This window comes from Heterocephalus glaber, unplaced genomic scaffold, assembly GCF_053883595.1.
Source record: "Heterocephalus glaber isolate CG9 unplaced genomic scaffold, H.glaber_assembly_v1.0 deba00000122, whole genome shotgun sequence".
NCBI lineage: Eukaryota > Metazoa > Chordata > Mammalia > Rodentia > Bathyergidae > Heterocephalus > Heterocephalus glaber.
Genome location: NW_028258138.1, coordinates 25,284,648 through 25,309,647, shown reverse-complemented (window position 1 = coordinate 25,309,647; position 25,000 = coordinate 25,284,648). Strand labels below are relative to the sequence as shown.

Genomic DNA, 25,000 nt, shown 5'->3' with positions numbered 1-25,000 from the left:
ATAGTTCAAGAAGGAAAGATAGCAGACATAACACTGGGCATGCGCAGCTCAAGATCATAGAACACAGTGTTCACAAAGAAAAGATAGTGGATACAAATGCCTCCGGGCATGCTCAGTTCAGTATTATATATAATAACTTGAGTTTACTATAGGTCTCCTTAAAGAATGAATCAGGGTGCCTCAGTGTCTTTGGCTAGTTCTCTGGCAAGTTGTTCCAAAAGACTCTTACCTGAAGTAAAAGGGACATTTCTGAAGGTGCAGTGCAGGACAACCCCTCTCTCCCTAGTTGCCTACCTCCCTTACTCAGGCTCTGAATGTTTTACAAGTGTCTTCTTAACCTTTCCTATTCTGTCTTGCCCTTTCCTTTTGAGCTCAACATTCTCATTTGAAAACAACCTTTCCAACATCATGCCTTTTTCACATCACACTGTACTTTTCTCCTTTCCTTGAAGGCCAAGTTCTTCAAAACAGTAGTCACTTCTGTCTCTGGTCACATTTCTCAGCTGCTATATCAGGTATGTCCTATTCCAGCTCCACAAAATGGCATCAAACATAGGTTATCAGTGATGCTGTACTGGCAGAGGCATTTCAGTATCATTTCTTTCCGTCAAAAGTTTTGAGTTATTCCTGTGTGGAATACATACTGCTGAATGTTAAGCGTAAAAGATTTTTAAATGATACCTTGTGGCACAAAGGGCTTTGTGTCATAAGAGTGACAGACTTAAGATGACAGTGATCTGTCCAGGATCTATTGTTTATCAAAGGGACAACACCAGATTGTGGTGGAACTACTCTAAGCTTTACATATATTACTTTATTTAATCCCAACAATGAAGTAGGCATTTTTGCTATCATTCCTCATTTTAAAGATGAAAACATCTAGTGATGAAGAGACTAGAAATTGCTAGTGAACAAACATTTAGTAAGCTAAATTTGAATTTTAAGTCAGATCTGAATGTAGAGCCCATACTATTGGTAGGCAGAACTGCCCATCCACAGTTCAGGCTGCTAATGCTGAAGAAATGTCTGCTTTTATTGGGAGCTACAGTATACTCAGAAAACTGCTGCTGCCCTTGAGGGGTAGTTTGAGGCCAGGAGGAGAGAAGATGTTAGTGAAAGTGTTTGTTTGTTTATTTGGTTAATTTTTTAGTACTGGGAAATAAACCCAGAGCCTTCACACTGGATTTTGTCCCCATCTCTTTCTTATTTTTTATTTTGAGATAGAGGTTGACTGGGCTCAGATTTGCAATCTTCTGCCTCAGTCACAGAGTCCTAGGATTGCAGGTTTGTGCCATCACACCTGGCTGGGAGCGGCTTCTTGCTGATTGATGGGCTAGACTTAGAACTATTTAAATTTAAAGCCAGTAGTTTAGTTCAAAACCCTGTTTTGGTCTCTTAGCTTTAGAGAAGGAACTTGTCCACAATGATACAGAACTTTTTGTGTGTGTGACAAATTTGACAATAGATTCATAGTTTAATATTTCTTTTTAAAATTAAAAAATACACATACCCAAATTCCTGAACCATGTGGTATCTAAAATGCTCTTAGAAATTTAGTGTAGAACAGGCATACTATAAATTCCTTACCTTCCTTGATGATGATGGCTGGAATGAGGTTTCATGAGGTTAACTCATTGTTGACTGTTGTACTTACAGAAATGAAATATATGTCTTAGGTATTCACCAGTTGATTCCTACATGCAGCATAGGTATGGCTGAGGAGTTGATCTGCCTGGGTTTGTATATTGATCCATTCTTAGCAATCTCTCAATATCAATTTTTTCTTTGTAAAATGGGGATGGTATTAATACCATTCTTGTAGAATTGTTATGAGAATTAAGAGAGTTAATATATGTAGAGTGCTGTGAGAAGTGCTTGCCATTTAAGTATTTAGGTACTGCTAGTTGATATTTATTGTTAGGCTGATGTTTTCTCCATTTCCATCCCAGTTTATTTCCTGGGCACCTGCTTTTCTTTTTTTTTTTTTCTGTACAGGGAATCAAACTCGGGACCTTGCACTTGTGAGGCAGTCGCTGGAACCACTGAGCTAAATCCCTGGCCCATGGGCATCTGCTTTTTTGATCCTCACTGGGGCTAAGGAGCCCAGAGTTGTTATAAAAAAATACATAGAAAACTGAATTAGAATCCTATGTATGCTTTTTATTGTTATCTATTTATCTGTGTATTTTCTTAGCACATATTAGTATTCTGTATGTAGGAATTAAACAATTAAAAACTGCTGGACAATAAGAAGTGCATAATTTCTCTTTTACTGTTTCTTTCTCCTGTCAGCAATATTTAAAGTCCCAGTTAGAGTAATTATAATAGCATGCTTCACACTTAGAGTATTTTTTTTTTCCTTTGTGGAAACAAGGACACTGAGTATGTATGTGACTTTCAAATATTGCTAGTCCCAAAGCAATTTCCTGGTACGAGGCAGGGTGCTCAGTTTGGCAGAAGAGGGAAGAGGATGATCCAAGTAGCATGTAGGTTGCCTTGTGCACTGGTTTGCAATATCCATGATTTGCTAACCTATGCACAGTATCACAGATATACCCAGTGATACTTGTCCTTATCAATCCCTTCAACATACTACTAGTTCCTGATTTGTCTAAATTATTTTTAAATTTTTAATTTTTAATTTTTATTTAAAAAATTTTATATTTTTTTTATAGTTCCTGGAATTGAACTCAGGGCCTTCACACCAAAGTGTATCCCCAGCCCTGTTTGTTTGTTTGTTTTGAGAAAACAGAGTCTTGTTATGTAGTTCAAGCTGGTTTTGAACTCACTATGTAGCCCAGGCTGGCCTTGAACTCTCAGAGATCCTCCTGCCTCAGCCTCCTGAGTGTGGCTGAGATTACTGGGATTCACCACCACACCTGACCCCACCCGTTTTATTTAAAAACAATTTTTTTCTGGTGCTGGGGATCGAACTCAGGACCTTGCTCTTGCAAGGCAGGCACAGCACCACTGAGGTGCCTCCCCAGCCCTTTTTATTTTAAATTTTCAGGCACGGTCTCTCTGAGTTGCTCAGTTGGAGCTTGAACTTCTGATCTTTCTGCCTCAACCTCCAAAAATGCTAGGATTACAGGTATATGCCATTACTCTTAACCTATTTTAAAAAATTGCTCTAGTGAATCAAGTTTTACTATTACTGTTTTTTGTAGTAAAGTCAAATTCTATGATCTGAACTTAATGTTACAAAATGTGACTCCTCTTTGGAGTAGTAATCCTTATGATATGCTTTCACATTTCTCTAAAAGCTTAATATTCCATAAATTTTTTAAAACAATTGACTTTGAAGTCATCCTAACACCCCTTTCCAAAAAAACAAATACACAAGGCTTTTGAAATTCAAATTAAATGAGAAGCCCATCTGTCAATGTGTAGTTTTTTTCTTTTTTCTTTGTTTTGTCTTAGAAATAGTCAAAAGATACATAGACATCATTTCTTCCTCTGTAGTTAAAGTTTGAGACAACTACACTGAGCTACAGCCCCAACCCTCTATTATTTTGAGACAGGGACTTTTTTTTTTTAATAATTTTGTGAGATAGGGTCTCACAGTATACTAGATCAGGCTGGCCATAAATTCACTATATAGCCCAGGCTGGGCTCAAACTTGTGGCAGTCCTCCTGCTTCAGTCTCCCAAATGCTGGGACTACAGGAGTGTACCTCTCGCATATAAAAGATTTTCTTGGGCCGGGGATTTAGCTCAGTGGTTCAGGCGCCTACCTCGCAAGTGCAAGGTCCTGAGTTCGATCCCCGATACCAAAAAAAAAAAAGGGATTTTCTTTACATTTCTCTCATATTAAAAATAACTACATGTAAAGTTTACACGAATTAGTTTCATACCAGTTTTGCCAATATTTCTTCTTATTGAAATATATTGAGAAAAAGGAGGAACATGTTCAAATGGGAAGGGAACAAGGGAGGGGGGAGGGAAGAAAAGGAAAAGGGATTAAAAGGACAGAATGGAAGGAAAGAAGTGGAAACAAAGCTTTTGTAAATGGAGAGGGTAAAAAGGGTTGAGGGAAGGGGAATAGGAAAAAAGAAGATATATTATCTACAGCCACAAATTCCACATGATGAATGTGAGCACTATGTATAGCAATATGTACAATAAAAACTTTAAAAAAATACTAAGTACTGTAACTTGTGCTTCCATCAGCATTTGACCAGCCTTGCTCAGTTCCCTCTGAGTTGTTCTTCATCATTGGTTTCTTTGCTTTAAGGCCGCCTTCTAATTTCTCTGGAAGGCCATGATCCTGTCTCCCATTAGCATTCTTCTTTCATGTCTCAGTTCCTTCCTCCCTCCCTCCCTTCACGTTTGGTTAGCAGTTTTGTCCACCTGCTAGGTCTATGCACTGAGACCTCCTTGAATGAAAGTATGTGCCTCAGGGTAGGGACCTGCACTCAGGGTAATAGGAGGAGCAAGCAATTAGCATTGCCTGGAGGGACCAGGGAAAGTTTGTACAGGAGGGGACAAGTAAGTGGCTAGAGGTTTGCTCTTTTCCTTTTTCTTTGGTTTTTATTTTTTAATAGTATGTATTTGCAGTCATGATGATTACATTTCTCATGTACATTTGGTACATGAACATAACACATCTCAATTCTCTTCACCTCCTTTCTGTCCCCCACCTCCCATCTCTTGGTCCTCTTCTCATTTGCCAAAGATCTATCTCCCTATTTCCCACTATCTCTCTTTTCTTTTGCTCTTTACATTTTGGGTTTCACATAGAAGGGAAACCATATGATATTTTTTTCATTAAGTTTATTGGTACATTTTAGATATACAGTAGTTACATTCATCATTGGGAACTTGTACCTTTACATGAGGTATCTTGGTTCTTATTTTTTCCCATACCCCTGCCCTCCCTTCACCCCCTCCACACCTTCCTATTTACAAAGACTTTGTTTCCATTTTTTTCCTTTTCTCATATTTTTTTCCTTTCCCCTTCCCCTTCCCCTTTATGCCTTTTCTTCCTATTTCACATTGTCAGTTATACATTTGTTTACACTTTTAGTTTCTCACACCCGAGAAACTATTCGGTATTTACACATGTGTCCTGTTTCACTTAGGAGTATAGCCTCAATGTACATCCATTTAGATATAAATGTCTCTAGTTTCTCATTCTTTATGGCTGAGTAATACTCCATTTTATAAACACACACACACACACACACACACACATCTTCTTTATCCAGTCTCCAGTTGATGGGCACTTGGGCTGTTTCCAAGCTTTAGCTATTGCAATATTATTATCTTCTTGTTGGAAGATAAGTATTACAAAACTTGGTGGAAGATAAGTTAGGAGAACTCTTGAAGACATTGGCATAGGAAAAGACTTTATGAACAAAACCTCAGTAGCACAGGAACTAGCGCAAAGAATCAACAACTGGGATCTCATCTTATTAAAAAGCTTCTGCACTGCAAGAGAAACCAACAGAGCTAAGAGACAACCTACAACATGGGGAAAAAATTTTATCAGCTGTTCCTCAGACAAAGGACTGCTATCTAGAATATATAAAGAACTTTAAAAAATCAGACCCCCCCCCCAAATATAAAGACCCAATTCGAAAATGGGCATCTGACATGAAATAACATTTCTCAGACAAAGAAATAAAAGCAGCAAATAAACATGTGAAAAAATGTTCAGCATCACTGCTCATTGGAGAGATGCAGATGTAAACAACACAGATTCCACCTCACCCCAGGAAGAATGGCTGCTATCAAGAAATCAATAACAAATGCTGGCCGGGTTGTGGAAAGAAAGGAAGCCTTCTCCACTGTTGGTGGGAGTGTAGACTGGTGCAACCACTGTGGAAATCAATATGGAGATACCTCAAAGAACTAGGATTAGAGGTTCCATTTGACCCAGCTATTCCTCTGCTTGGTATCTTCCCAAAAGAATTAAAAGAATCAAACCTTATGATATTTAAGCTCGTGTGTCTGATTTATTTCACTTAACATTATGGTCTTGTGCATCCATTTTCCTGCAGATAACTCTAATTAGTCCTTTATGACAGAGTATTATTCCATAGTGTATAAATACCACGTATTTACCCATTAATCTATTGATGAAGAAGATGAGACAAGGAAAAAAAGGGCCTTTCAGATATAAAAACGAAAGTGTTCCTGAATGTTCCACAAACGTGGATTTAGCTGTCCTTACCCCTTTTGGGTTTCTGCTAATTTGTTCCTTCTGGGATTGGCCCCAGACCAGGACAGTCCCATTACTGTGGTTCCTTATTTGGGGTGCAGTGGTGGAGAATTGAAGCCAGGGCACTGTGCATGCTAGACAAGCACTTAGCCACTGAGCTATATCCCCAGCTCATGGTTCCATCTATACCTAGTTTTTGTTTTTTTGTTTTTTTCCCAGAACCAGGGATGGAACTCAGGACTTTGTGCTTGCCAGGAAGGCACGGTGACACTGAGCTACATCCCCAGCCCTCTATCTTTGTCTGTTAAAGAAGGACTTATTTTCACCTTTCAGTTATATGTAATTGTAGTTTTTTTCTATTTTGAAATTTGCCGTCTTTGATTTCCAGTGAATACTGTTCCCTTCTAATGTTAAGATAATTGTGCCCTTGAGCTTTGCTTTCCCTCTTCCCCTAACACATGTCAAAATTATGATCTGTTTACCTCTAGAAATACAGGATTGCATGCTTGCTGTTTGTTCTGTTCTAATAAGTGCTGTCTTGCCATTCTTAGATCGAGATGCTTATGTAGTTGCTTGTCTCATAATCCATAGCTCCTTTCTGCACCCAGGTGGAAAGACCTCACTTGGCATTGCTTGAATTTCCCATGACATGATCTTTAAATTCTCTGTGCATGTGCCATCACATTTAGTAGCTTGCTGGGGTAGCTGGGAACACAGGAAATACTGTTTTCAAACATTCCTTTGGTTTTGTTTCCTCTGATAGAACAGGGAAAACACTGAGCAAATGTTTGTTGATTTCTAGCTGAGTGGTTGAAATTTTGTGACACCAAAGGCAGCCAGGAATGATCATGATCATCATGGTCTTTGACTTCAAAGTTTAATGTGAAATAGTTACAGAAGGCAGAGAATGGGAAGGACACAGAATAAAGCAGTGATCATTGACCTGAGGAGAACATAGAGGATACCTGGTTCAGCTCATATACAGGCACAAGGAATGCTTTCTGGAAGAAGTGAGCTGAGACTGTGCAATAGAGGGGGGTGCCATAAAATAAGGGATGGAGTAGAGAAGGAAGGATCTTAAAATGTGTGAGTGTACTGTGGGGAGAGAATGTAGCATAATGTCAGAGTACCAAGTGGTAAGAAACTGAAGCTAGATAGAGTCTGACCATAATGGATGTTCAAGGAAGAATTAAAAGTGTCTAAGTCAACACGGAGGCGCTAGAGTAAGTTTTCAAACATAGCAATGATATTTCCTAGAAAGAAAAGTATAGGGAGAATGTTACATTTGGAGGTATTAAGAATAAGGTGAGAATGAGGAAGAGTGGATCCAGGGAAGCCAGTTAGTAGGCTACATCAGACCACAGGAGAGATAATGGCCTGGATGTAAATAACAGCTGGGTGTAGAATATATTAAGGAGGCACAATTAACAAAACATAGCATTTGAGTGAGAAAGGAAGTGAACATTGATAGCTCCCCGTTTTATGTCCAGGGTATAAATGGGAATGGATTGGTTATATAGCTATTCATTGTATTTATGGTCTTAGGCCAAAGGTCGTTGTGCTGGGTTACATCACTGAGATATTCACAGAAATGTAGGATTATGCTGGAGGAGCAAACCATTACTGGGCCTTTTTTTTTGCTATACTGGGGATTGAACTCAAGGACTTGGCTCTGAGCTACACATCCAACCTTTTTCTTTTCTTTTTTTGCGGGGGGGGGCACAGGGTGTTGCTAAATTCCCTAGGAAGATGCATACTTGAAATTCTCCTGCTTCAGTGCTGCCCCCCACCCCCCCAACCCCGAGTGCTGGGATTACAAGCCTGTGCTACCATTCCCATTGCCATTACAGTTTAATGTCACTGTTCTTTTTGCCCCCAAATAAGTGTGTGGATTGAATTCTAAAATCATAATTTCATATTTTCTTGCATGGGGCTTCTAGCCTATTTGAAACCACTGGATCCTAAGGGGATTGACAAAGACAGCACTATATCTAGTTTTTTGTTTTGTTTTGTTTTTTTTCTTCTGAATTCTCTTTTCTCTTCTTTAGTTTTTCTGCACAATTGCCTTTTTTTTTTTTTTTTGGGACAGGGTCTCTCTATGTAGTTCAGACTGGCCTTGAATTCACTGTGTAGCCCAGGCTGGCCTTGAACTCTCGGCAAACCTCCTGTCTCAGCCCCCCAAGTGCTGGGATTATAGGTGTGTGCCACCATGCCTGGAACAGTTGCTTTTATTATTTATTATATACCTGTTCTCCTTCCACATTAGTCTGGATTAAGTAACTGATGCTACTTTACAAAGTTTCATATGAGAAACAGTCCCTTGGTGTTGTAGTCAGGGTTTTGGCAAGAGAATATATTTACTATAGGATACATAGTTTATAGGATTATTTTATGATAATTACCTAAAAAGTCAAATGCAAAGGAGTGCAAGAGATTAACCGCATACTAGAAGGCCAAAGAATCCAGCAGAGGGCCTGGATCCCAGCAATGTCCCATACAAGTCCTGCTAAAGGCTTCAAGTCCAAGGCAATGTTCTCCACAAGTCCAACCAGTGGCCTAGAGCCCACAGCAGTGTCTCATGCTTGTCTGTATTGAGGACCTGCACCTGGAAGGCCCAAAGGCCAGTGGTGGAAGCCAGAAAACCTATGCCGGTGAGATACAGGATTTGTGCCACCAAACTGAGGAATCCACATTGGATCCAGGAAGTGATGCTTGTGGTGAAGATCATAGCTCCCCTGATGAAAACAGAAGCTATACCCAGTGATAGTGAGGCCCTGAGCTCCTCCAGTGAGAACAGCCTAGTTCACATCAGGAAAACCATCTGCAGCAAGCTTCTCCTAGAAAATCAACAGACCAAGATCTTCCCTTCAGTTCTCTTTTTATGGCTATTGACAACAATCCTCAGGTAGATCCTCCACACCCAGACCACACTGATTCAGTTCAGCTGGACATTACAAGTTGACCATAGTTAATCTGCTATACTTGGTGTCATCAATAGTGTCTTTTCCAAAAACTTTGTCAGGATTAAAGTAAATGAGAAGTAAAGTATGGTAATGAATGTAAAACCCCTTGCTGATTATCAGGTGAATGGATTTAAACCTGACGATGACAATATTTAGTCGTACTTCTGTTAATGTGAGTGGAAGTCAAGAACAAGGTCATTTTGCTGGATAGAACTTAGACTGTCTGGTACATTTGCTTTAGCTCTTTGTCTCAGGTAGATGAGCTTGGAGTTCTTAAATTCTCTGCCTGTTACTGGGCATGTAAGGTTGTTTTCATGTTTCAGAGTACATTAGTGAATAATAGTGCATTGGTGAATAATGTCCTTGAAGATATGGGCTCTTCACTGTGGGAGCTCAGTCATAATTCCTAAAAATGGGTAAGCACATGGCCATATCCTCAGTCTGCTTTTGTGCTGACAGGTTGTACTGATTTGCTTTCCGTGTTGCCTCAGTTTCTAACACTTTTGCCAAGCTTGGCTTTTATTGAAATTTTAAACACTGTCAATTTTATGTATGAAGTATAATATTTCATTGTTATATTTCTTCAGTTCTGAATGTGGCTGTATATTTGCATTAAATTTTTTTAAAGTATTTTTTAGGTAAGGCAGTTTTATTTTTATGGCAAAATTGAGTAGAAAGTACAGGCAACTCTGCATAGTTCCTGCCTACACACATCCATAATCTCCCCCCCAACCTGTGAATATTCCTTATTTAAGTGAAACATTTGTTAAAACTGGTGATGCTGTGTGGATGCATCATCATTTTTCAACGTGCAGGTTTATAATAGGGTCACTCCTGTAGAATCTGCAGATTTGGACAAATTCATGATGACATGTAGCCACCTTTATAATATAGAAGAGTTTTGTTTCCCTGAAAAGCCTCTGTGCTCTGCTTTTTCGTCCCTTCCTCCTTTGAAACCCCTGCCAACCAGTGTCTTTTTACTATGTTCGTAAGTTTTGCCTTTTCAGAAATAAAATACATTTGTAATTGGACAGAATATAGCCTTTTCAGATTGGCTTCTTTCACTTAATATACATTTAGGATTCTTCATGTCTTTATGGCTAGATTATACATTTTTAAATGTAGTATGCATTCCTATGGAAGTAATACTGTATCTTTCCAATAGGAGACACATGATGTCCACTTTTCTAGTGAAGATTAATATGGTGCCTGTCAGAATTCTCCATTGTAAAGTTACTACTGTTCATTCTAATAAATGTTTGGTGAGAAGATTCTTTGATACCATGTAAAAAGTCCTGTTTCTCATACTGTTATGCAGTAATTTTAAACATCTTGCTTGAAATAATTATTGCTATGATTTTGCCAAATGGTAATTTTCTAACTTTAAAAATGTTCACAATGTTAATTTTTATACCTTCTTTCGTAGCTTCCATGTGTTTTCCTTTTCTACTTTCCTGTAAAGCTCCATCCTTAAAAATAGAGACAGATGTTCTAAGGCCTTACTAAGAGGTGACAGTGCCACTCAGAAATACTCTTTAATGAATGCATGTCACTTTGATGCACAGCTAGAAGTCAGACTGAGCAGCAGAGGAGCTCTAAAATCCTAGTGATTTAGAAATCAAGAGGTTAAAAAAGCAAGCAGAAAACTAGAGGAGAATGTTATTTTAGCCACTGTCAATGCAGGACATGATTCAGTTTGTTTATATGTTTCAGCACTGGGCATGTATTAACTGGATGCTGCAGATACTGGTGGCTTGATAATGTGCTGTATATTTCATCACACTCTCTGAATATCTTTGAATAAAATTATAAGAAAACTTGATACTTGGTTCAATTTTTAAACCATATCTGAACCTACAAATTATCAAATAAAATTGAGTAGTATTAGGACAGAATTTACGGACACAGTGTGTGAGACCAAGTGTCTGCCCTTTGTCTTACATGATTTGTGACTATTGCATGCCTTAGTGCTTGAAAAACCTTTCCATGTCGCTAGGAAACCCAAGAACTGTTTCTGCACGATCTTAAGATTTCAGTTCATTTTTCGTACAGCACAATGAAGAGGAGTTGAATGTTTAAACATATTTTGAAAAGGAAATACTGGAGTCATTTTAAAAATCTGTGTACAATTTCTTAAGCAGCATAATCATCTCTGGACAGCAGAGCATTGGGTCCAGGACCCCCTTGCAGATTTTCAAACCCACATATGCTCAATCAAGTCCTTGAATAAAATGGTGTCGGACTTGCATGTAACTGAAGCACATCCTTCAGTAGACTTTTTAATCATCTGTAGATTAATTATAATTCCTAATACAGTGTAAATGCCTTGTAAATAGTTGTTACATTGTTGAAGGAATAATGATAGGGAAAAAAGTCTGTATATATTTAAATTTAATTATCTTCTATTGAAAGTTGGTTGAATCTGAATATAGATCCCACAGATGTGTAGTGCTGTCTGTATACAAATAAGAAAATCTCAGAATAAAGCAAAACTGGCCACTTTTCTTAAAACCTCAGTTCTCAAAAACACAAGTTGCTGTTAGCATTTTGGTGTATATCTTTACAGATCATTTTTATATACATACTGTTACAGTTTGGATCTGCATTATCTGCAAAGTCTCACGTGTTAACAACATAGATGCAGCCTGTGGTGGTCCAGACAGGTGATGGAAACATCAGGAGGTATGGCCTGATGATAGGAAGTTCCATCATTGGGGGCGTGCCCTCGAAGGGCTGATTGGAACCCCAGCCTCTTTCTGTCTCTCTTAGTCTCTCTCTCCCTCTCTCCCTTTCCCCACTGTCCCTCTATCTCACTCTTCCTTCCCCTTCCCATTCCCCTTCTCCCCTTCTCCTTGGCCTCTGAGTGCTGAAAAGCTTTGCTCCAACGCTGACTCCCTGCCATTAAGTTCAGCCTCACCACATACCCAGAGCACAGGGCCAAGAAATCAAGTACTGACACCTCAAAATGTGGGCCAAAAATAAATCTCTCCTGTGTGTATAAGTCATTTATCGCAGGTATTTTGTTATAGCAACAGAAAGCTGACCACATGTATATGGAGCTAGTGATTTAATGGTAAATCAGGACTGTTCTTTTTATTTATTTTTTAAAGTTTCCTCAAATTTATTAAAATTGACATGTTTAATCTCTTCAAAGAGCACCCATCCAGCTGCCTGCAATGAAGACAGATTTTAGTGCCTATTTCCAGATTTCAACTCGCAGTAGCAATTGGGGAACACAGAAGGGACTTTTCTTTTTAAATTATTGTTTTGTTTTATTTTGAGACAAGTTCTCACTATGTATTCCAGCCTGCTTGGAGGTGTGATCCTAGTGGTAGGGATATAGGCGATGCCACTGTGCCTTGCTGTACCTGCAATATAGAAGGTCCTAAAAATACAAGGTCAAGAAGAAGGGAAGAAGATAAACTCATCAGTGTCTACTTGTAACAAAACCCTGGACTAGCTAAATCAGCTTTATCTAAAAACTTTAAAAGGCGCCATACAGAAAGCACAGATAAAGTATTGTGAGCATTCATAGAAGGAAAGACAGAAAAATCTTCATGAAGTGGAGAGACGGAAGAATGCCTTAGCGAATGATGTGAAAATGAAATGGAGTTTATTAGAAATGACTAAAAATGTTCAGAGGTTTAAATATTTATTTAGGAGAAACACTTGCAGTTATACTCATAAATATCAAATCCTAATTTTAAATAGATATATGGATATGAAATGGAGTAATACATATTTGGGGGGTGGATAGTAGTCCATTTGGTCTGAAGCAGTAGGTTTGGGTGATCTATCAATGAATCTTTGTGGTGTCACAAAGCAACCCCAGCCTGAGAGTCAAAAGTCATGTGTCCATGATCCTGTGGGTTTTCAGACTAGGAAACGCTAAGGAAGTTCTAGGCTCTCTCATGGGGCTGCACACAGCTGATCTTGATAGGAGCTGAGTGTTGTAGGATCCTAATGTTGGTAGATGCCTGAGTTCTTTCCCTTGTGGGCTGTTCACACAGTGGGAGGGATATACTTCTGTTGGTCAGAACAAGGGCAGCCTCAAAATTAAGGGAAGAGGTGTAGAGAATTTGTATCCATTTTTAATCTATTTGAGGAGATTCCCTTAAATGCTATTAAATAAAAGCCTAACTATAAATTATCTTAAATGTACCCTGGCTTTTCTTTAGTTCTCAATCTTTTGGCTTCAACTTTATCAACATTTTATTAAATCTGATAGTTTAAATACTGTAATTAAGTTTATTCTGTTAGCAGAAAGGATCAGGTCATGTCTAATAATGCTTTGTTTTAGTTCTATTGGAATTTATTATTTGAAAAACAGTATTAAAACAGTCATTGTGGAGAATCAGGACACTGGATTGACAAACTCTTCATTTTGCTATAGTGTATTTTATGGACAGAGGAGGGGATGGGGAGGAATAAGGCAGGCTGTGGGTACCATACCATAATTTTAGTGCTTAAGTCTTCTCCCAGGTTATCATTTAGTCCTGAATGTCAGTGTGAGGCCATTCATGAGCCCAAGTGGTAGAGCTGTATTTTAAACAGAAAATGATCAAACTTATACTTCTACATATGTTAGATGTTTGAGTTTCTACCTAAGAAAATATTAGGTTAATATAAAGAAACCACAAATATGACAACTTGTACTGTGCTTACTTTCATGTTAAATAGTATATTTTATATATCATTTATATGCTCAATTTGCATTTTAAATCAAGTTGACTTGTTCAAATGTTAATCTTATTTGAAGACAAGTGTTGAACAAATTTATTTTTATGTGGAAACTGTTACGATTTTCTTTGGAATTGATGTCCTTTTGAAAAACATTGATTAAAATTTTTTGCTTGCACATCAAGAAATAGAACCATTTTGCTTAGAGTTAATTTCCACCTTTTATGTGTGTAAGAGACTAGCATTGTCACAGTGAACTATTAGCAAGGAGACGTTTTGAGCTCTTGCTCAGTTGCAGACTATTTAAGCCATCTCTAATAAATTCAAGTGGAAGAATATTTGTGGGGAAGAATTTTTATTTGTTTGGAGTGTAGGATATCTTGTTTTACATATTTTTCAAATATTGCCATTTGGGCCAGGTGTGGTGATGCACACCTATAATCCCAGCACTCAGGAGGCTGAGGCAGATAGACTACCATGAGTTCGAGGCCAGCCAGGAGTACATAGTGATTTTATGGACAACCTGAACTACAGAGCGAGATTCTACCTCCAAAAAAAAAAATTGCAATTCAACATTAATTTTTTAAAATTGTGAGCTAAATGGAAATTTTATAGAATGTGAATTTCAGAATAAGATAGGATTTTAAGAAGGTTTTTTAAAAAATAAAGTACAATTACAGTTTCTTTCAAAAGAAATAGGAAGGGATGAAAAGTAAGAAATTCCTAGGCCTGGGATTTAGCTCAGTGGTTTCGCCTCCTGCTGCGCAAGTGCAAAGACCAGAGTTTGATACCCAGTACCAAAAAAAAAAAAAAGAAATTCCTTAAAGATGTTATTGAAGCCAACTATTTGGTAAATTGTAAAACGTGCAGTCACGCATTATTTGATAGATTATTTGATAGATTCTGAGAAATGCATCATTAGGCGATTTTGTCATTGACTGAAGATCAGAGTATACTTACACAATTCCGTATGGTGTAACCTACTGTATACCTAGGCTGTACTATATAGCCTATTGCTCCTATGCTACAAACCCCTACAGCATGGTACTTTACTGAATTACTCTAGGAATTTTTAACACAGCGGTGTTTGTATACCTAAACATATCTACACATAGAAAAGGTTCAGTGAAAATACTAGGCAGTAAAGATTTTTAATCTTTTGGGACTATGGTCAGAAATTTCTTTGACTGAAACATTGCTGTACAGTGAATTACTATATATAAATTGTTTCCTTTTTGAATTATTTTCAACAAAATTTATTGCTTAGAAATGTTTAAGCATTAAATACAAGTTACAGAATTGTTTAATAAAAGTTTAGAATTAAAGACATGGCAGAAAACAAGTCAAAATTTATCAGCATATGCCCTGAGGACAATGAGTTCTCAATGTGTCATGGCAGTGTGGTTAACATGAACTAATACAGTCTTGAATTTGTGTGACATTACTGATCTTTCAGAAAATGTAGCTAACTACAGCTTTAACGATCTGCTGTGATATAGTAACCCTCTTACTGGTAGAAACTTAGATTTTATATTATGTTGAGAAGCTTATGGTGTTCTTAAAGGGTGTTCTATGTGAAACCAGATAGTATTAATAGTGTCATTTCATTTTTCCAAAGGCACCACTGAATTTGAATTCCTCTGGACCCAAAACCCTTCCTGTGACCCTCACTTCATTGTGCTCCCTGGAATGTCTACAGGGCCCAGATGCTGTTATTCCCACAGTGATCACAGATGCAGATGCTTACTCCCATGTACATGTTTCTACAGATGTGACCAGAAGTTTGAGTATCACTCCTCCCGATCAGATGATGATTGAAAAAGCCAAAGGGGAAACTGCCTATCTTCCATGCAAATTCACTATTGGTCCTGACGACCAGGGACCACTGGACATTGAATGGCTGCTATCGCCCCCTGACAATCAGCAGCTGGATCAAGTGGTGAGTTGATAAATGCTTGCTCACTGGGCAGATGTAGCAACCGCCTCATTTGTCCATCATTGTGCTCGTTGCATAGATGGGGCTAATTTAGCTGGGAAGAGGGTCCCAACGGCTCAGCCTTGATCTGGGGGATGAAGGTGATCATGCTGGTGGGAAGTGAGGTCACTTATGTAATGGATTGAAATGTAATAAATGACCTAAGAGTACAGAAGAAGAAAAGTTCTATACAGTTTTTTACAGAAAGTTTTTAGGTAGAAAAGGAACTTGTGAACATTCGAAAATCTGAATTTGAATGTGTAGATCCCAAGGCAGGGAATAGTGAAGAGGTGTGTGGATAGGGCACGGTGAGTAAACTGTATTTTGCTGAGCATTTGAGAAGAGTGAATTTTAAGCTTTACTTGAGGATCCCAGTAGAAGGGTCATGAGATGTAACATAATATAAAGCAAGTGTATGTTACTATTACAGAATCTGTTTTCTGTATTTCTTCACATTGCATCTTGTATGATGAATTTCTTAAGCTGAGTTCAATCTGTATAACAGAAAAATGGTTTGAAATACTTAAATTATAAATTTTAAAAATATCAAAGTATTGTTACAGTATTTTTTTAATCCAAGTAATAACAGCCTAATGTGGAAAATTTGAAAAGCTAAAAATAGCACAGAAAGGAAAACTTGTTCAATAATCTTGCCTCCAAACATATATATCATATTTTACCTTTTAAGTATTTCACTTTATTTAAAGTGTTCTTATTTAATTAAAAAATCAATATTAATTATGTTAAACTAGAGGGATGAAAACAAGTTCAAACACTTAGAGAAGTGTAGTGATGTATGTACTTAGAAAAAGAAATTATATTTTTATTTATTGTCCATGTAAAAGAAGAGTTTAATTAAAAGTTAAAATAAGGGCCGGGTATTTAGCTCAGTGGTGTTGCCGCCTGCCTCGCAAGCGCAAGGTTCTAAGTTTGATCCCTCATACCAAAAAAAAAAGCATTGAAATAAGATTCTTCAATGTAATGACTGAATTCAGTAGTTTGATAATTAATATTTTTGGCAAATCCAGTCAATTTGCCCTCCATGTATTGTGAAGGAAGTAATTAAGATGCATTCCTAAGTTGTCAGAGTCTAAGGGCACTCCCTTGGAGAATATAACCTCTGCCCTCATTCTGCCACTGAAACTTCCTTCTGTCCTCTAAGCGAAATAAATTGAGCCTGACTCTTCCTGCTTACTCACCGCACACCAATTGTTTTCCCTCTCCATCTTAACTTTCCCTTTCTCTCTCTGGAGTGCTGGCACCCTGAATGCACGTTTCTCACTGAGGTTGTGCATGTCCTCCTGCCAGTGCAGTGTCTGTCCTACTGGAAGCCAGGATTCTGATGGCATGGTTAAGAAAGAGCACGAGTCTTCAGTGCTTCTGTCTGAGGTGCATGAGATAAGTGAAGCCCTTGAGCGGGTGCAGATAGAAACCAAGAAGCACAGGAAGTCCTGAGCCTATGTAGTTTGTCTGCTAATGGAGAGGACTCCCACTCAACCAGGGAGGCAAAGTTCTGCTGTTAGCAGGAGTTGTTAGATACGTGTGAAACTATGTACTTGATCATGAGTATCTATTTCTGTGTTAAAACCTAATCTCAAACCAATCTAAAACATAAAATCAGACGAGAAAAAAGGTGGGAGATTAGGGAGAAATTGATACAGAAGAGGATGCTTACATAGAATTTCAGCTACTTATATGTTAGCTGAAGTCCTATTACAATATATTTAAGCTGGTAGACAGTGGTTTAAGGATGAGAAGGAATTGGATTGGACTGCAGAGGCGCTGAAGATTGGGAATATGTTCTGAAAAGTGTGTCATTAGGTGATTCTGCCATGGTGTGACTGTCGCAGAGTACAGCAACACAAACTTAGGGTGGCTACGGAATACTCTTATGGGACCACATTGTATGTATGTGGTGCATGACTGTATTTTGTAGCCTTAAAAGACACCCTAGAGTGAGAATTACTCATTTGAAAAGGAGGAAACATGACCTGGGTCACACAGCTGGCAATAGATGGAAGTTAAAATTTGAATGTAGTTCTCTGTGACTTTAACACCTGCACTTTTATAATCTTGCATTGCACTGTACTGTCACCCATGTTCCATAAATTTTTCTTTCCTCCTGTAAAATAGGGACAAATATATCCCACTTCGGAGTTACTAGAATTCAATAAAATACTGTACAGGTATTTAGCTCTTAAGTGATGTCATTACTGTGGCAGACACATCTGGCTTGCATTTTAGCTGTGTGACTCTTGCTTACTGTTCCTGTGGACAGTGCCGTCATCCTTGCAGGGATGTGAAGGGGAATCAGTGAAGACTTGTAGAATGGCTGGTAAATGTTAGTTCCCTATTTCTTAACTAGTTTATAATATTGTTTTCATAGGAAAGTGCTAAAAGACTGCTGAGTTGTGTGTGTGGCGAAACGAACTATTGAAAGTAGAATAGATTCAACTTATGGCCTTTCACAACAAATAAGTGAATAGTGTGATAGAGGAAGCCAGGGCAGCCTCATTTGTGGAGTTCTCAGTAGTGCTGTTGACAAGTGGGTGTAGCTAGAAGTGGAGCAAGTAGACATGGCTCATGTTTACTGAGTAGGTCAGCTATGGACTCTCAGGCTGCTTTTTATATTTGTATAGCAAAATTATCCATAGGATATAGACTGTAGACATTTCCCTGATTATTATTTGAGTTTGGCACCACTTTTTGTCTCTTGAGTCTTTTTCTTCCCCCAGTATCAGGAATTGAACTCAGGACCTGGCACTTTCCAGGCAGGTGCAGTGCCACTGAGCTACATCCCTTTCCTCCCTTGAGTGTTATATGAATAGAGCATGGGATTTTAGAATGTGAAAAATTATGAAATGTTTTAAATTAACTTTAGAGTTTGTTAGAGATGACTACTGTTCTCCTCTAAGCCAAACTTAACACAGATTTTATTTTCTTTCTAAACATAGTCTTTGATCGCTGCCATCAAAGCCTGTAATTCAGAAAACTCAGTGGAGTCATTGAAAGCTCTTGTTCACCTGGGCACATGTATCTTAGGAGGCTCAGTCTATGCTTTTGTACATTAGAATCTAGAACCTTCAAGTGCCTTCATAGTAGTAGTAAGGCAAAACTAATGTCTTTGAATGCCGTGGGTAAATTTTGATAAGCCTTTTTATAGAGAGAGGAGGCACTGTATTCTTGATTTTATACATGTCATTGATTCACTGCAGGCTTGGAGGCACTTGAAACATGGAGTGAATGGGAATGAACAAATCTGCATCTTTGTCGAGTCTCATAAATCTCCTATTACAGACCTATGTTATGTAATTATGCTGGATCTTGGTTTCCCCATTTAAAATGGGAGCATGGGAGTAAACTCAAGGAAATCACTGGTCCCTTTCTGTTTTCTTATTCTGTCATTTGGATAGTTATAGATTTTCTCATAATATGGTGTTCTACTATTTCTGTTTTTAGATTCTATAGTACTGGTGTATCATTGTTCCTTTAATGAGACAGGTTTTTTTTTGTTGTTATTTGCTACTCATGTTTGGTTTTCTTTTAGATTATTTTATATTCTGGAGACAAAATTTATGATAACTACTATGAAGCTCTGAAAGGACGAGTACATTTTACGAGTAATGATCTCAAATCTGGTGATGCATCAATAAATGTAACAAATTTACAGTTATCGGATATTGGCACATACCAATGCAAAGTGAAAAAAGCTCCTGGTGTTGCAAATAAGAAAGTTTTGCTGACAGTTCTTGGTAAGTTGTTTTTATTGTATTAACCGGTTAGTTAGTAAACAAGAGGAGTGATCATAGTGTTGCAGGAGCAACATCACTGTAAGATAGACCTTAGTTTCTTAGAGTAGGGATTTTAAACATTTGAAAGTGTTCGTGATTTTTCTCAAATAGCATAAAACATAAAGCTAGGATATCTGTCTATCCATCAATCAATCAATCGCAGGAATGGCCCTTTTACACTAAATCTCCAGGTCCAGCATCTGATCCTCAGAATGGACAAGGAAGAAACACTGACCTAGTCTCCCCTTTTTTAGCTCTGTGAAGAATACATACCATAGATAGCCAGGTGGCCTTGAATTCAAGCCTGAGAGAGGGAGAGAAGGGATAAAATGAGGATATGAGAAGGAAGAAGGAAGTGATTGCTGAAGGAAAGTAAGGATGACTAATAATCTGATCTACTGAGGCTGTCACAGAGCCAGAGAAGAACTTCCTTCTGTGTTTTCAGATGAGTCATGACAGCTGCTGGGAGAAACCTGCAGAATTGTTTTCTTTTAAAAGTGAGAATTGTAAGGAAGCTTATATACCAGCTTTCCTTATAAATTCGGTCTGGATATTCTGGGGAAAGATCAGATGAAGTGCCCTCTAGTGACCCACCTGAATAATAGTCCATTGGAGCGTGCCTTTGGTTCACTGGGAGAGACTCCCTAATACTTCCGTTCTGAAGGAATTGCTACCATGGCACTCATAGGGTAATGAAAGTTCGTTCATTGAACTCTGGGTGCTGTGTGGCCATGAACCCAGCTGACTTAGTTGACTGGATGTGAAGGATGGCATATTGCTGTAACTTCCCTCCATTGCTAGAGACTGCTTTGCTCTTTCAGATACACTAAAAGTTCACATGGTTGCAGCTCAAAAAAGAAGCTGAAGTGGGAAATGATAACAAAGGGATTAATTAATAGGTTAGTATTGTGGCCTCATATTACCAATGCCTTCTCCTGGAGCTCTTACAGTGTCTATTATTAAGACCTTTAGTTTGTGGAGTTCTGAAAAGTACAGCATGCATAACTGGTAGTTTTCAAGATGTACGTAGTGCACTCACACAACAGCATGCTGCCAGACACAGTGTCAATAGCTGGGCTAAAGGCTTAGTCAGCTCTGACCCTAAGTGTCTTGGGGGATTTACAAGCCATTGATACAGGACAGAGCTTCTGCTGCCACACACTTTAATTTTGAAATAATTTTTAGTTTTGTAGAAAAATATTTTTACAAATTTTTATTAGTACATGTTTGCAGTGCATAATGATTACATCCATTGTAGAGAGTGGATAACTTGTATAGAACACATCTCAGTCCCCCTGCCCCGTTATTTTGCTAGCATCAGATGAAAAATTTTGAAAATACTAGAAAGCAATTTCCAGTGTTAACAAAATCACATTGTAGTTATCAAAATAAAGAAATTAACTAAAATATAGAACAAATTTGAATTTCACAGTTTAATGTCCCAGTTTATTCTAGCATAGAGTCAAGAATCCACAGTGGACTTAATTAATGTCTCTTTAATCTCTTCCCATCATATCAAGGGGTACATGATGTCATGTCTCAGTTTAATTGTGACTAGTTGGTTTAAATTTTACCTGATGAGCTTCTACACTATAAAGTTACTCTTTTCCCCTCTGAAATTAAAAAAATCTTAAGGATTCTACTTTGCGACTGCACATATTCTGTTTCTCCCCTAACTTTTGCCCATTAGTTTTAGCATGTGTTGATGGCTTTTGTTTGGGGTAAAATTGAATGAATTATTTTGTTTTTGCAGTACTGAGGTTTGAACTCAGGTCCTTTGCACTGAGCTACATCCCCAGGATTTAAAAAGAATTTTTTAAATTAAAAAATTAATTTTAGTGAGACAGGATCTCACTAAATCACTAAATTGCCTGGGCTTGTCTGAATTTATAATTCTCCTGCATCATCTTTCCAGACTGCTGGGATTATAGGTGGTTAAAATATTTTTGAACCGGGCCAGGGATTTACCTCAGTGGTGCCTCCACCAGCCTCGAAAGCGCACGGTCCTGAGTTTGATCTCCAGTACCAAAGAAAGGCGGGGGGTAGGGCAGGGGGAATCTAGCTCAGTGGCTCTGCACCTGCCTCGCAAGTACAAGGTCCTGAGTTTGATCCCCGGTACAAAAAACCATTTTTTTTCATTTTGAACCAAGCAGAAATAGCATTCTTGGAAAGATGATGTAATGATAAAAGTATACCTTGTCCCCATATAGGGATTTAAATGTATTTCCTATAGACTAAGGTAGACCACTAGCATGGAAGGCTGATAATCTACTGTGATACCTTGGAACTTTGTATGATTCATTCCACAATTTTGGTCGCACACCAAATTGGATGAGAACTGAATCAAATTTCCTCATAGGTCAACATCATAGCTTAACCCTCGAATTTGATTCAGTTCTCATCCACTTTGGGGAAAGAATTAAGTTCGTAAACTGAGGTACCACTCTTAATTCACATATGGAGCACAGCATCACTAAATTGGTAGGATACTACGACCAAGTACAGCTCGATGATCTCATACGTTTGTCTGGGAAGAATTGCTGGCTATGCCAATGTCCATGGAGGCAAAAGTTCTGAGGTCGATGGCCACCAAAGGTATTTCGGAAGCTAAGCTTAGTGGTCAGCAAGAGTGTTCTGGGTCAAGAGTTCATACTCCCTGTGATGTAATGGTTGAGGTGGGCCTGTAAAAAAAGATTTGCACTTTCTCTCTCACTAGAAAGTAGTTGGGCTGCTCCAAAATGATACTCAAAAACTAGGGTTGATAAACTCTCGTTCTTTTGTGGATAGAATATGTTGAAATCACTGCTGGACCCTGAAGTTTGTAAAACCAGCTTTAAGTAATTGCTCATTATTGGATATGTTTGGGGTATGGAAAAGAGACATTTTTAGTAGAAAGGTTAAGAATTAGAACTAGGATTAGAATATATTACTAGCAAAGGTTTGGTGTAAGAAGCATTGCTTTAATATCTCATTTGCCAAACTTATTTTAAAAAGTTCATTTGTCTAGGGTAACTGATCAATCTGAAAAAGAAACAATTTGTTTAGAAAAATCAATAATGCAGCTAAATGCATCTATTGATCTCCCTTTTAAAAATGCAAGGAATAACAGATGAACAGAAGAAATAAATATGTTAAGGAGTATAAAAATTTTTGAAGGTCTGACATTGTGATTGACAGCCTTAGTTGAAAGTACTCCACTGCGTATGACAAGTCCCGCTGACCAACTTTGGGAAATACTTTAAAATTATCTTAAAGAGTTGGACATATATTTACATGTGACCCAGATTTACCCCCTAAAAGGAAAATATATGACAGCATTACATAAGTGTTCAAGCAGTGGTGTTTATAACAGTGCAGATTTGTAAAACTCATAAACCTTTATTCATAGTGCCTTCTACCATGGTTAATCTGATTTTTTTCCATTAAATTTATTGGTACATTTTAGGTATACAATACGAGGACATTCATCATTGGGAATTTGTACCTTTACGTGATATATCTTGGGTCTTATTTTTTTTCCCCCTTCCCCTGCCTTCCTTTCAACCCCTCCACCTCTCCCTATTTACAAAGACTTTGTTTCCATATTTTCCTTTTCTCATATTTTATCGTTTCCCTTCTTTCCTTTTCTCTACCCCTTCCAGTTCCCCTTCCCCTTTAGACCTTTTCTTCCTATTTCACATCTATTATACATTTTGATCCTTATTTACACTTTCAATTTCTTACACCAGAGAAACTATTTCGGATTTTGGTAGATATACTTGTTCCTGGTCAGTTTAGCCTATTAGGCTTTAATAATAGCCCCAGAACTACAGACAGTATTTATCAGTAGGGTGGATGGAAAAGTGAACATGTTATAGTCATTCAATGGAATATTAATCTGCAGTAACAGAGAATGACTACCAATGAATACAACATGGAACAATTTCAGAAGCATCCTGAGTGAAAGAGGTGAGATGAGTATATGTACTGTATTTTCATGTATATGATTGTAGAAGGTGAGGAGAACACAAGGGTTTGAAGTGAGATTGACTGCAGCTAGCATGGGGAGGGGGCTTTCTTTTGAGAGGACTGGATTGATGCTTAATAGATATAGTCGGCCCTCTGTATCCTTGCATTCTGCATCCTCAGATTGAACTAACCATGGATCAAAAATACTGAGAAAAGTATGTCTGTACTGAACATGTACAGACTTTTTTGGGGTCTTTTTTCTCTAGCCCCAATACATTATAATAGGTATCTTTGTAGCGTTTACCTTATATTAGTTATTACAGGTAGTCTCGAGTTGCCACTGAGTCAGTAGGGCACTTAAGCATCCCAGTATTTTGGTATCTGCAGAGGGTCCTAGTATCACTTTCCTTCTGAGGATACCAAATGATGACTGTGTGTATGTATTTGTTAAAAGTGATCAGCCTACATGATTAACTGCTCATTTTAGTATACAAATGTTATGCCTTAGTGAAGTTTAGCCGAAGGTTATGCAACACCAGGGTTGTGGTAAGTTGCAGTTAGTGGGGGTTTAGTAGCTACTATAAACAGTTATTCAAGGAGATGTAGAAAACATGGAGATTAAAAAAAAAAAAAGATTTACTTTTTTAATAACACTACTCTCTCAGTGGATTTGAGTTAATGTACATACGGAATGTTAAATTGTCCTTGTTGCACTAAGAGAATTGTCCCTGTTATCAGCATTATTGATAATAAAGCCCCTGATTGTCAGTGTGACTTGACACATCCTCCTAGAGGACTGCATTTCAAGTACAGAGAAGAGGTAAGGAGTGGAGGGGGAGCTTCTTTGAGTGTCAAGTCGCCCAGCTCGCATCATCCTTGCTTTTTTTCACGTGTGCCCATGGAATGGAGGGCAGAGCTGTGCTTGAGATGCTGCCAACCTCCTTGTGCAAATGGCTGCTTGCCTGAGCTTATTCTTGTTTTGTGTTTGACAAGCTGAGTAAACTGATGTTGACAACCTATTGTTATCATTCTTTTGTTAGTTGTGAGTCCAGGACCAAGTGATAATGATTCAGTTATCAGTAGTTATGCACCATGCTGTGTGTTTAACCTATTATAAAAATTTCATTTTCTTGTATAAAGTTGAATTTATTTTCTTTTCAGTTAAGCCATCAGGTACAAGATGTTTCGTTGATGGATCAGAAGAAATTGGAAATGACTTTAAACTAAAATGTGAACCAAAAGAAGGTTCACTTCCATTACGATATGAATGGCAAAAGTTGTCTGACTCCCAGAAAATGCCTACCCTATGGTTAGCAGGTACTTCTCATGATACAAATTGTACCATGTGCCGCTGATTTGGACATAATTTAGTGGGGTTTGTATGTGTATGTTACATATTTTTAATTTTTAATTCCTTAATGCCTTCCCTTTCCTATATAGAGCAATCAAAATCTACATGGGAGTTATTTGGATTTATGACA

At 38.0% G+C, this 25,000-nt stretch overlaps 1 protein-coding gene across 4 annotated transcripts in view; it reads left to right on the top strand.

The window, feature by feature from the left end:
• Cxadr (CXADR cell adhesion molecule) overlaps positions 1 to 25,000 on the top strand; it is a 53,819-nt gene that overhangs the window by 9,719 nt on the left and 19,100 nt on the right. For all 4 annotated transcript variants that reach the window (XR_015452220.1, XM_021256124.2, XM_021256125.2 and 1 more), the window contains exons 2-4: positions 15,575 to 15,744; positions 19,328 to 19,532; positions 24,681 to 24,836. Coding sequence is in view for 3 of the 4 variants with exons in the window: in XM_021256124.2 (XP_021111783.1) it covers positions 15,575 to 15,744; positions 19,328 to 19,532; positions 24,681 to 24,836 (531 nt within the window). In the remaining variant the exon portion in view is untranslated. The remainder of the gene's footprint in view (positions 1 to 15,574; positions 15,745 to 19,327; positions 19,533 to 24,680; positions 24,837 to 25,000) is intronic.